Source organism: Zalophus californianus, chromosome 2, assembly GCF_009762305.2.
Source record: "Zalophus californianus isolate mZalCal1 chromosome 2, mZalCal1.pri.v2, whole genome shotgun sequence".
NCBI classification, from domain to species: domain Eukaryota; kingdom Metazoa; phylum Chordata; class Mammalia; order Carnivora; family Otariidae; genus Zalophus; species Zalophus californianus.
In genome coordinates, this window is record NC_045596.1 from 41,993,965 (window position 1) to 42,007,788 (window position 13,824).

At 34.6% G+C, this 13,824-nt stretch overlaps 1 protein-coding gene across 20 annotated transcripts in view; it reads left to right on the forward strand.

The window, feature by feature from the left end:
- The window catches only part of FIP1L1 (factor interacting with PAPOLA and CPSF1), a 76,121-nt gene that overhangs the window by 57,901 nt on the left and 4,396 nt on the right, over positions 1 to 13,824 (forward strand). For 19 of the 20 annotated variants that reach the window (XM_027600021.1, XM_027600026.1, XM_035726314.1 and 16 more), the window contains 3 exons: positions 1,118 to 1,172; positions 2,591 to 2,646; positions 10,038 to 10,251. In XM_027600021.1, the coding sequence (XP_027455822.1) occupies positions 1,118 to 1,172; positions 2,591 to 2,646; positions 10,038 to 10,251 (325 nt within the window). The remainder of the gene's footprint in view (positions 1 to 1,117; positions 1,173 to 2,590; positions 2,647 to 10,037; positions 10,252 to 13,824) is intronic. The other variant, XM_027600027.1, reaches the window with a different exon arrangement.

Genomic DNA, 13,824 nt, shown 5'->3' on the forward strand with positions numbered 1-13,824 from the left:
TGGTCATGGCTAAACTTCACAGTTCTGAGATGTTTAATAAAAGAGTTACAGATCTTGAAATTGGGTATAGTGAAGATAAGCATGGTGAATTTGAAACAACTGGTAGCAGGGCCAAAAATTGATTTAAATGGACTTTGAGAACGGTTAAGAGAACTGGGATAGAATACTAAAGAAGGAGGCTAGTGGGAGTGTTTTCAAATATGCAGAGGTTGATAGAGAATATGATAATGGATTGCTTCTTGTTCTCATTCAGGACAGCATATGAATTGTAGTGTAAGAGATTTAAATTATAGAATTTAATTCATTTCCTAATAGTGAGGGTTGTTAAAACTTGGGGAAGGAATTGGTATCATAAGTTATTTAAGTTGAATCTTAAAGTCTTTTTTTGGGATGCTTTATTGCCTCTCTGAATTTGAAAGTGCAGAGTAGATAAACTGTTAAGGTCCCTTTTAGCCATATTCTATGGTATTTCATTTAGGTATTTTGAATTACTGAGAATACAGACCTCATGATAAAAAGGTGCAAATTATTTTCTCTCCAAACTAATCCAAAAACTATATTATATGCCCTTCTTTGTAAAATAGTTCTTTAGGGTCATGCTATTTAAAACATATTTTATGATGGATAATCTCAGCCTTAAGCATTTATGTATTTACTGGTAAGATTTTATTTATAATTATATATTTTAAGGAAATTTCTATACATCTAAAAAAATATTTTTTGAAAGAGGTAAATGTTATTTGCTTTTCTTCAAAAGTATTTCAAGTATTACATATCTGGTGGCAATACTACTACCGTTTTATATATGGATAAGGTAAGGCATTGAGATTAACTTTCTCATACTCACAAAATGGGCTGTGTGTGGTGCTGAAAATAAGACCGGGTGTCCTGACTCCCAGTTTGTGCTCTGTGTATTAGACCAGACTGTTCATTTAAAGCTTTATTGCTCAAAAGACCTATTTAAAAGTTTAAGCTCCATTTTTTTCTGTCCATTTAAACATAGAGAAGCACGTTATGTCCCCAGAGAAATTTAGTGATACGCAGCAACTTTGTTTCACACTTCACATTAAAAGTACATTCTATTAACTTTTTTTTATCTTATGATTGAATGTTTCAGGTTTTCCTCCTCCACCAGGCGCTCCACCTCCATCTCTTATACCAACAATAGAAAGGTAAATCAGTATGGTTAGGGTAGAACTTTTTATCATTGGTAAACTTTTGACAGAAAAGTCATATACATAGCTTGGTAATATTTTCAAAGATTTAATTTTGTAAACATTAAGTAGTACTGCCTTTTAATTCATGAGTCTAGATCTATGCTAGTTATTATAATAAGATATTAGATCTGTAGTTCGGTAACAAAACAGGACAGAGAAAACCAAATGAATTTTGAAATATCTTGGTTTGATTTATAACATACTGATTAAAGAAACTTCTAGATTGGTAAAAACTTGGCTCTAGTAATTTTTGTGGGCTATCCATACAGATGACTGGTAATCATGAATAATACATGTCTGTTTTAGGATTAAGTAAGGACAGTTATTATCAGGAACCATAGGAAAGAAAAGCTGCTTTACTCCTTATGGCCCTGCTGTATGTTACTTAACTTCCACAAAGGAAGCTTGGATCCATTCTATGTGGCCTTCTGTTTTATACCCTGCATTTCTGGTTTATGTTATGTTAGTTGGAATGCTGTACTAAAGAGTATTTACCTCATAGATGGCAGTACGGTGTTTAACAACATAGGTCTTTGGAAATCCCACAAATCTGGCTCAAATTTAGCTTCAGAATTCCCTAGCTTTGCGTTGCTAGGCAAGTTTTCATAACTACTCTTTGAGACTCAGTTTCCTTTTACCAAATAGGGTTGATAGAGTTGTGAAGATTAAAACATAAAACAGCTAGTGAATATAACACATCAGCACAATTCTTGGCAGATAGAAATCACTAAAAATTGGTAACCAATACTATTTCCTCTTAAGTAGCAGGTAAACTCTATGAAAATAATGTATTTCTGGGAAAGTGATCCAAATTATATTAATAGACAGGAAAATTGTGAAAACATTACTTCAGTAGGATTAAGCCATGCAAAATTTTCAAAAAGGAAATGATAAAGCTCCAGAACAGTCTTAATTGTGAGAATATAAGGATTTAATTTTATTAAGTCTTTGTTAAATATGTATTTTTCTCAATCAGAATGTTAAAAAGTATTATTTGTTTATCCTGTGGGTGGGGCTGATTTTCTGAATCATTAAAATTTATTTTTTTAAGACTAAATTTTAGTGAAATCTCAAGTACTCTGTTAGCCTCAAAAGTTTCTATTATCTTGGGAGTCAAGCTGAATTGATTGGATTATTCACATTAAATAGTACTAGCAAGCTATGTTTTTCTTTACAGGTGGGTATTAGGTTTAATATGTTTTGAGGTTAAAAGCCTGTTTTTTTGTATTAAAAAATAAAATTAGAATTAAGGTTTATCATTATATGATGGTTAAATGAAAGCCATAATTCTGCCTTGATGTTTTGCATTTATACCAAACAAGTAAAAGTTAGAACTTCCTTGCAACACATAAGAATACATTTTTCTTCAACAGTGGACATTCCTCTGGTTATGATAGTCGTTCTGCACGTGCTTTTCCATATGGCAATGGTAAGTATTATTTTTGGTTGCCCAGATTCAGTTTGAACCAGTACTTAAATATTTTTAAAGCAATGAAAGCAGACTTTCATGGTTTAAAGTACTATCTTTATAGAGCAATTAAAAATATTAACTAATGGAATAACTAGGTCTTACATTCCAGGTTACTTAACAAAATAATTTTCATTTTTTTATCAACTGTACTTTTAAAAATTAAGAAATAGTGGTACAGCAGGGATATTTTTACCTTGACTTTTCTTAAAAGGATTTAAGATTTGTCAGCAAATTGTCTCAGTCTTCGTTCATAATCTTTTTGTTTCTTGACTCATGGCATCAAGCTAACGTTGTTCTCCTCTTTTACCTCGCTGTTTTTTCTTGTAGATCATTCGGCTAGGTCCTCTTTCCTGTTCACTCTTGACAACATAATCCGTTCTAAGGGCTTCTGATACCACTTTCTGCTTTGATCTCTTGATCATTCATTCTTTTTAAAAATGCTATGCATTGTACTAGGTTTTACGGATACAGTAAACTAAAGTTTGCCCTTACCAAATTTATAGGCCAGTGAGGATTAGCCAGGTAACAGAAGAAGGTGTCACGGGAGCATAGTGGAGGGGTCTCCCACTCTAGAAGGGGTAAAGAGGTAGGTGATGTGATTTGAGGTTCAAATCATGTCCAGAGAAACGAAGGTGAGAGAGAACGTGGTAGGCTTTATGAAGTGAAAGAAATGTGATGTGATTGGAGTGTAGAGTTTGCATGATAAATGTTTCAAGATGAGACAGGAGATTATACGGGGTATTGTAGCCATGCTGTTTCGATTTTCAGCCTTATTCAGAGGGCTGTGAGGAGCCATTTAGTTCTATGCTGAGCTGTAAAATTGCTAGACTTATATTTGAAAAAGGTCCATTCTGGCTACTTATTGTGTGGAAGTTGTGGTTTTGTAGGGTGGGTAGAAAGATAGGACTGGCAGAAATGCTTGATTTGGGGAACAAGAAGCTGTTGGAATAATCCAGGGGGAGAAACGATGGTGTCTTGTATTCAAACAGTACCACTGGGGATGGAAGACACTGAATGACTCCAAAGGAGTTTACACCCCAGAAGTTTAAATCTTGGTGGTTGCTCGAGTACCAATCGTACACTTCCATTTCCCTTCTAGGCATCTATCTTGGTGTGGTACTGTCCTTCAGACCCACCTTCTTCCAACTACATGTATGCCATTCATTCACATCAGAAGGTGATCTGTTGACTTATTTCAGTGATTATACAACCTTTTATTATTTGGTTGTTTGTTCATTTATTCATTATTGCTGAGCTTCCAGGAAGTCCTGCTCCTTGGGTTGGAATCTTGCTTTTCCCTCTCATTATTTATGTGACTTTCATAGGTCTTCAGCTATTAAATAGCATAATTCTTCCTCATAAGGTTGAGGTTCAGTGAGACTACATTAAAACACCTTAGTCCTGCCATTTAATAAACACTCAAATATTAGCTGTTATTTTTATGATTATCCCCACCATCTCCAACAAACTCCCAAGTTCTCTCCCTTTTCTGCACTCTGAAGCAGTGTAGCATGATTGTTACAGCATAGGCCCTACCGTTAGCCTGGGGGTAGGTCCTGGGTCTATATTATCCTAGTACCTTGGGATAAGTTAACCTAAATCATTTTCCCTCTCTGTAAAATAAAGTTTGAACCTAAAATGCTCAGCACAGTGAAATGTAATATGTAAGTGCCTATAATACGTAAGTAAGCATTGTTAAATTATTTAAAATTTTATTTTTACCTTTTTTATGGCACTTGTTATTTTCTGCTTTGTCATGAGATTCCTTGTGTATTTGTTTGAATACACATGAACAAATAGCCCATATCAGAAAGAGTAAGACTTCATTCTTGAGATTACCTACACAGTTTCTTTGTGGAAGATAGCATTTAGTTTTTTCTCAAAGTAATATATGCAAATTTTTATAAATAAGCAAGAGTTTTCTGCTCACTCTTTACCAACCCCAACTCTCTCAGAGAGAAACATTTTTTTAAATGAAGGAATTCTCTAGTAATAACAATTATAAAGCATATTGCAAGAATTAATGAGAAGAAAGTTAGGAATTTTCTTCATCCTAATCAAACAAAACCTTGGAATGAAGGTGATGGACATTAAGGAGGGCATGTGATATAATGAGCACTACCTACTGTATAAGACTGATGAATCACTGACCTCTTCCTCTGAAACTAATAATACATTTTATGTTAATTGAATTTAAATAAAAAATCATTGTTTTATGCTGAAAAAAATTAGGTCAACACAATTTCTACCATATATAAGGAATATTTAAGTACCATGACATCTGCTTATATAGGGATTTTTTTAACATATCCTGAATAATGAAGTTAATTAATTATTCCCACCACAAAAAAGAAGTAATAATTATATGACTTGATAGAGGTGCTATCACTACATTGGCAATTGTATTATAATAATTATTATTTACAAATGAATAAGTTGTACACCACAATATGGTGTCAAATATATTTCAATTAAAAAAATTGAATTCAATTTTTTAAAATTTTGGGGGTGCCTGAGTGGCTCAGTTGGTTAAGCATCTGCCTTCAGCTCAGCTCATGATCCCAGGGTCCTGGGATCGAGTTCCGCATCAGGCTCCCTGCTCAGCCGGGAGCCCGCTTTTCCCTCTCCCATTCCCCCTGCTTGTGTGTGCATGAGCTCGCGTGCTCTCTCTCTCTGTCAAATAAATAAACAAAATCTTAAAAATTTTTTAAAGAAAAGATTATAGATACATCTTCCTCTTTGTTGGTAATTCTGTTTTACCTTTGTTAGTTTATTTTAGAATTTTGTAATTTATCCTCAAAACACTGTGAAGTAATTATAGATGGAAATACTGATTTTAATTTTTTTATTTTTTAAAGATTCTTATTTTTCTGACAGACAGTGAGAGAGGGAACACAAGCAGGGGGAGTGGGAGAGGGAGAAGCAGGCTTCCCACTGAGCAGGGAGCCCGATGTGGGGCTCGATCCTAGGACCCTGGGACCATGACCTGAGCCGAAGGCAGACGCTTGACAGCTGAGCCACCCAGACACCCCAAAATACTTATTTTTCTTGATGTGCATATTAAGATGGTGATTATAAAGTAAGACCTAGTTAAAAAGTAAAATTTATAGAAATATCAGAGAACTGCAGAGAAGCATTTTTGATGGTTTTTAGTTCTTCTGATGGTCTACATGGCATTTATACATAAGCTTATCACCCTGTTTCTTGATTTATATAACTATGGATACCATCTGTTCTCCTCCTCCTCTGATAGATGTGTATTTTGCTCACTTACCATCACTACCCCTCTCTTTTCCCCACCAGTGAAATTATATCAGTGTTTTTCTTTTTTTTATATACATGCCCATGGTGTCCTGTACTATCAATGTCTATCACTGCAAATTTCTGAGCCTTCACCTCTTCTTACTGCTCTGCCTCCCAGCTTTGGTCAACCATACTTCTGCTTAGAAACATTTGTATTTGGGGCGCCTGGGTGGCTCAGTCAGTTAAGCATCTGACTCTTGGTTTGTGCTCAGGTCATGATCTCAGGGTCCTGAGGTCAATCCCGATGTCAAGCTCTTCACTGAACACCGAGTCTGCTTGTGCCTCTCCCTCCCCTTCCCCCCACTCCCTCCCTCTCCCTCTCATAAATAAATAAAATCTCTAAAGAAAAAAGAGACATTTGTATTCTGTCCTATAACCAAAACTATCTGTGCCCTGATAAGTTTTTTATTCTGAAAGCTAAACAATAAACCATATTTACATTACTGTGACTGTAAATATTATATACTGTAGAAATAATTCTAATACTCGAGCCATGAAAAGGAGAAGGTTCCTATGGCAAATAAATTGAAAATACCATATTTTTCTTGTACTTCATCAGCCGTGTAAAGTCATACTACATTTTAATTGGGTTCATATTTGGACTATGACTTTATCCATCTCAAGTTTTTTTCCCCAAAAAATGTTTTCAAATTTTGTTTTTCATGTGTTAAGCCATCTGGAATTCATTTTTGCCTGTGTTATAAAGTAAAGGTATAATTGTCGCAGTGTCATCTGTTGAATAGTAAGTCCTTTCTGAGGGACCTACAACATCCTGTCCATTCAGGAACAGGTTTCCAGTATGCCTGTATCTGACTCTTGGCTTCCTAGACTATTCATTTGTTGAACTTTCCCTGTGCTAATCCACACGATTTTAATTATGAATTTTATAGTAAATCTGGTATCTGGTTCAGAAAAATCTATCTACTTAGTCGGCTTCAGAAGTATTCTTGGGCCATTGCTCTTACATATCTGTTCTAAAGTTAGCTTTGGTAGTTCCATGAAAAACTGTATTGAGATTTTGATTAATAAACTAACATTTATATTCTGCTTACTTTAGACAAAACACTGTTAACTCATGTAGTCCTGACAGCCTTATAAAGTAGGCATACTGTTACTATTCCCAATTTATGGATGAGGTAATTGAAGAACAGCCAAATTCAGTGGTCTTCCCAATATCACACAGTAAGTGGCAGAATGGGGAGTTGAAACCATGCAGCCTGGCTCCAGAATCCTTGCTCTAACTAAATCATATTGGAATTGCGTTGATGTTTAGATCAGTATGTGTGGAAATCATATCTTACAGCACTGAGTCCATCTATGAACAGGGCCTCTCTTCAGTTTTGGAGATGTTCTTTAATATATTTCAATTAAGTGCTGTAATTATCTCCAAGCACTTCTTGCATATCTTTGGTTAGATTTAGTCATTGGTACCTAATGTTTTTGTTGCTGTTTTAAGTGATACATTCATTTGAACTTCCTGTTCTGTTTGTATTTACTTGTATTTAGAAATACTGGTTTGTGTTTTATTTATACATACAACATATATGCTAATCAAAAAACTTTTTTTAAAGAAAATGCTTTTGCATTTTACTACTAGGCTTTTATTGTTTAGTTTTTGATGGAGTCCTATATAGATCAAGGAAAGTTTCAAAGAGCTTTTAACTGTGAATGGATACTGAGTTTTATCAAATGCTTTCTGAGATAATCATTGTTTTTCTTCTCTAATCTGTGAATGTGGCAAATTTCTAAATTTTTCTAACATTAAGCCACTGTTTATTTGCTGAGATAAAACCTGACGTGGTCATGATTCGTTATCTTTAAAAAACAAAACAAAACACTGATTTATTTAGGATTTTGACATCTACATTCATATGTAAGATTAATTTATGCTTTTTCTTTGTATTCTCTTTAAGTGGTTTTGGTATTAAAGTTATATAAGCCACATGGGATAAGTTAGGGAATAATCTTTTTCTATTCGTTGAAGTTTATATAATATTAGAATGGTCTGTACCTTATAAGTTAGTAAAACTCACCTGTAAAAACCATCTAGTCTCTTGGGAAGGTTTTAAATTACTGATGAGTGTCTTTCATAGTTAGGGGAGTAGTCAAGATTTTTCATTCTTGAGTCACTTCTTGGTAAGTTACTGATTATTTGGAATTAGTCCATTTTAGCCAAGTTTTTAAATACATTGGTATAAAGTATATTTTCTCTATTCTTTCATCTCTGCAACATCTGTAGTTACAGTTTCTTTTTGGTTCTAATTGTTTATGTGGCCTCTTTTCTTGTCAGAATATTGTTAAGCTTTATTTGTCTAATCCTCAAAAACTACCTTTCAACTTTTTCTTATTGTATGATTCTTTTCTGTTTACTTGACTTCTACTTCTATATTCATTATTTCCTTTCTGTTGGATTATTCTGTTTGTATTTAAGTTCTTAAGTTTTGGAAGCTTTAGCTCATTAATTTTCCATCTTTTCCAATGTAGTGTTTTTTAAGATTAGATTTCTCTCCAGAACAGTTTGCATCCCTACACTTTTGATATATTGTATTTTTATGTTTATTCCTAAATGATTTAAAATTTATTATTTTTTTTGACCCCTGAGTTTTCAGAAATGTCTTTAATTTGAAACGTGTGGAGATTATGGTGTCTGTTATCGTATAAAAGTACGTAATATATTTTTGTAAGTGTTTCATATGTGTTTGAGAAGAATGATTATTATTTAGCTGTTATGGGCAGTATTCTATGTTATGTCCATTAAATCAACCCTGTTAAAAGTGTTTTGCTCAGATCTTCTATATCTGTAGTGAATTTTTTTGTCCGCTTCAAGTGGCAATAATTGAGAGTATGTTAATCTTTCATGATCATGGTGGATTTTTCTGTTTCTACCTATTTTCATGTTAGTTTTTACTCTCTAAAAATTAAAGCTTGTGGACGCCTGGGTGGCTCAGTTGGTTGGGCAACTGCCTTTGGCTCGGATCGTGATCTTGGAGTTCCGGGATCGAGTCCCGCATCAGGCTCCCTGCTCCCTTTCTCAAATAAATAAATAAATAAAATCTTCAAAAAAAAAAAAATTAAAGCTTGTGTTGCTAGCCACCTGGAAGTTTAGTTTGTTCTGTCTGCTTGGTGAGTTGCATCTTCCATTCCCTGTCGTCAATTCCTTCTGTCCCAGGTAACCTTTTGGTGTGAGTCGTCTTTGTCATTAATCAAGCTGCTCCTACAGACATGGGGGGATTGGTGTTTTCCTGTTCCTCCCTTCCTTTTACTTTCAGCCATTTTGTGTGTTTATATGTCTCTTATATTCAGAATATAGTTAGAGGGTTTTTTGTTGTTTATAGCTTTTAAAAGTACAAATCAACAAACTCTGTCATTTAGCTGATGAATTCAGTCTCTTGAATTATTGTGTTATTGAACTAATCAAACTTTTCTCCTCTAACTCCTGTCTTTTCCAAGTCTTTTTGAACTGAGTTTTTCAGATGATTTTTTAAATTCTATCTTTCCTTACATTGTTTTGAAATGATACATTTTGTTTCTATTATTTTAGTGGTTACTCTTGGAATGTATTATGTGTATCTCATAGAAGTTCTTTTTGGTCAGGTCTATTAAAACTTTTGCTTATTTTTTAATCTATGAATGCCTTTGTTTTATTCTTGAGATTTAATTTTGTTGAGTACACATTTCTAGGTTGGAGGTTGGCCATTACTTTCTCTCAACACTTTGAAGATGTCTGGTTTACATTTTTGGTTGGAAAGTTTGTGTTATATCTAATTCTGGTTCCTGTTCATCTTGACAAATGAAGAGTCTTTATATATTAGGTCTTTAAGGTTTGCTTCTGGATATTACCCCAAACTGTGGGTATTCACCATATGTTATATCTCTTTTCTATTTATAAAATAGGTTTCTGTTATAATCTGATGAAGCATTTTTGGTGGGAGTTTTGTCCTTTTCAGTGGGTTTGGGGGTTTTTTTGTTTTTTTTGTTTTTGTCTTTCTCTCTTTTTTTAAAGTGCTGTAACTTTTGTTTTTAATTGTTGTTGTTGTTTTCTTTAGTTGCCTTTCCCCACCTTCCTGGTTCTGCTCCTTCGTGGCCTAGTCTTGTGGATACCAGCAAGCAATGGGACTATTATTCAAGAAGAGAGAAAGATCGAGATAGAGACAGAGACAGAGACCGGGAACGAGATCGTGATCGGGACAGAGAAAGAGAACGTACCAGAGAGAGAGAGCGGGAGCGTGATCACAGTCCTACACCAAGTGTTTTTAACAGGTTTGTTGAGTGTGCGGGAATTTGTACACGTGTTTCATATGCACAGAGTTTATATTTGGTGCAAGGATGGAAAATCCAATTCAGCTGGGAAAGGATTGCTTTGAGAGTAGTTAGGAGATAACCATTTTATTTTATTTTATTTATTTATTTTTTTAATTTTACTGAGATAATGCCATCCTAAATAAAATCTCAGGAGATAACCATTTTAAAAGTGTCAAGGCTTATTTAATCCATAGAGGCTTTCCATTATGTAAAGCAACAGTCTTCAATTTGTTTACTTCTTCCTTAAAAGAATTTGAAAATATTTTTATCTTTCCATCTAAAATTTTTCACCTTAAGTTTAAATAGTTGGCGATAGAGATATAATTTCCAGTGTATTATAAACATTACAATTTTAAAGTAAAATCATCACTCTTTTAAACATATCCAGTGGGTTAAGAACATTATAGTGACTTGCTAAACATCATCATCCATTTTTTTAAAATGCATATAACAGGCTCTCTTTAACAGAAATTTTACATTTCTCTGTGCTTGAATTCTTATTTCTGAGCCATTTCCCCCAAAGAATTTTTTTCTACTGTAAAATATTTTTGTTCTTAAATAAGTTTTTTTTAGTTGATCATTCTGTCCATCTTTCCTGCAGCATACCTGTGGTAAGTTTAAATGTCTAAAAAAAATTGATGAATGTAAGATTAAGTATCTTTAAAATTTTTTTCCCTGATTTTAATTACTTATTTTTATATATGAAGATAATGCAACTTCTGAAAATAATTTAGTGGAACTACATCCCTTAATATTATGAAGGACCTTCCACCTATCCCCAATTAATATATGTATCCATGAGTAAATACTACTATTGTTAGGAAAAAGCAGACTTTGCCATTAATTACATTTCTTCTAAAAAAATATATAGCGATGTAAACAGTGAGAAACCTTGTTCACATAAAATACTTAAATGAGGATTGATGGAATTTTGTTGTGGCTCTGTCATTTAATTATTTGAGCACCTTTAGATTCGGTGATACCCAAAATTACATAGTTTACCTACCATCAAAATTATTTTTAAGGATCTGTTCAGCCCTATCAGCCATGACTCAACTTTCTTAAAAGCAGAATTGGAAATCTCCTGATTTGCAGAAGTATTTGTTACTCAGTGTAACTGTTTCCTAGGGCTGCCATAACAAAGTACCACAGACTGGCAGCCTGGAACAACAGGTATTTACTGTCTGCAGTTCTGTAGGCTAGAAGTCTGATGTCAAGGTGTCAGCAGAGTTAGTTCATTTTCATAGGCTCTGATGGATAATCTATTCCGTGCCTTTCTCGTTGCTTCTCATGGTTGTTAGCAATCCTTGGTGTTCCTTGGTTCATAGATGCATCACCCCCATCTGTGTTTGTCTTCATATTGTATCTTCCCTTCTTTGTGTCCAAATTTCCCTCTGTTTATAAGGATATCAGTCATTAGATTAGGGTGCAGCCAAATACAGTATGACCTCCTCTTAATTACAGCTGCAAAGACCCTGTGTCTAAAATAAAGTTACATTCACAGGTATGGGAGTTAGGACTTGAACAATGGGGGATACAGTTCAACCCAGTACATTCAGGAATTAAAATCTAGTTTTCTCAGTTTCATGGAAGAACACCAGAAGGGCTTTACCAAGACTTATCAAAAGACTTCTACCTTGTTATTGTTTCTTTTAGATGCATCTTATTTAACTGAATATGCTCAGAAAGGATTGTTAATTTTTTTTTTAAAGATTTTATATATTTGACAGAGAGAGACACAGTGAGAGAGGGAACACAAGCAGGGGGAGTGGGAGAGGGGGAAGCAGGCTTCCCGCTGAGCAGGGAGCCCGATGCGGGGCTCAATCCCAGGACCCTGGGATCATGACCTGAGCCAAAGGCGGACGCTTGACAACTGAGACACCCAGGCACCCCAGGATTGTTAATTTTAATACATCTTTGCAAAAAGTCCTTAAAAAATGAACCATCTTTATATGTGTCAAATATTTATTGTCATGAGTTGCAATTTTTCCCCATTCCATTTATGGAAAATAGCTACCATATAACTTAGTTGGTAAAAGACAGCTCTCCTCAAGCCTGACAGCCAAATCACACTCCATTTTTATCAGAGAAGTCTGACTTTATTTTTCTGTTCACTTAAATGAATATAAGGTGCTGCCCCCAACACTTTGATTTGCTTTCCTTCAAAGGGACTTGTGTGGGTTTTTTTGTTTTTTGTTTGTTTTAACTAGATCAAGGAAAATTGTTATGACTTCCGCTACACTGCTTAACAATATATCTGAAGCTAGAACATCCCAGAATACAGAATACTCCCCTTTCTTACTCCATAGTTTATCCTTGTCAGAAAAATATGTAAGATAGGAAGACCTAAAGCCTTACAGAAGCTTTATTGTTACTTGAATAAAATAGATCTGACATTAATATTTTAAATTAGATATTTTTAATGCAGTGATGGTTTTCACACCCTGAGTCAGTGCGTCATAGTAAAATTGGTGAAGGAATGCCTTTTGTAAAGGGCTAGGAAGTTGATGATGAGAGAAGAGGTTGGCTGGAGAAGTGGCATGATGTTTTACCTGCTGCTGTATCATTAAGCAGTTTAGATTTGAGAAAGAATAAATACAGAGGTTGTGGATCTGGGAATTAATTCCCTAAAACTTTTTGTGCCACTGGAAAGAATTCATACACTGCTGTGGTATTGGCACATACTGCTGATGTAGAGAATAATTCAGAATTCTTCTTATGATCCGCAAGTCCCAGGTCACCACACCCTCCTACGTTTTTTTTTTAAAGATTGATTTATTTATTTTAGAGCGAGAGATCATGAGTGGGAGGGGCAGAGGGAGAGGGATTCCCAAGCGGACTCCACGCCAACCTACACCTTCCTGCATGTTAACCCATTCTCTCTCAAGCCAATAAACCCCATGTTTTAGCTGTGCTCAGCTGGTTGCTCTTTTGAAAATTCCTTATTGTTTCATACTTCCTTGTTATGTTGTTCATCTCCTCTCTGCTTCACAAACTTCATTCTTCAGGGTCCAGCTCATGTCTGTCTTCTGTGAGCTCTTCTGAACCCAAAAGAAAGTTGAATTATTTCCTTCACATGCTCCCTAAGTATTTAATGTATCTTCTTTAAAGCATATGTTTCTTAGCAAACCTGTGCACAGGCATTGACCACCATCTAATGCCTGGCACGCAATGAATAAAATGACTTACATATTGCAGGGGAGGAAGATGAATACAGTAGAGAAGAAACAGTTTTGGAAGTTGTTGAATAAAACTGTTAGCTAGGCAGCTTTTGAAATTAATAAAAATCAACCTTTATGACTATAAAAGCAGTAATTTTGGCATCTCTTTAAACATATCAGTCTTGGTACCATCACAATATAGAATGAAATGAGTCAGAACATTTTTTGTACCAGCTCTTTTAATGGATGAGATAAATAAATGTAAGGTACATAGTTTTCTGATTTTGCTAGATGAGATGAATAATATATCCATTCAGGATGTCAGCGTATACTTGATTCAGGCAGCATTTGTTTTGTTAGATATATCTAG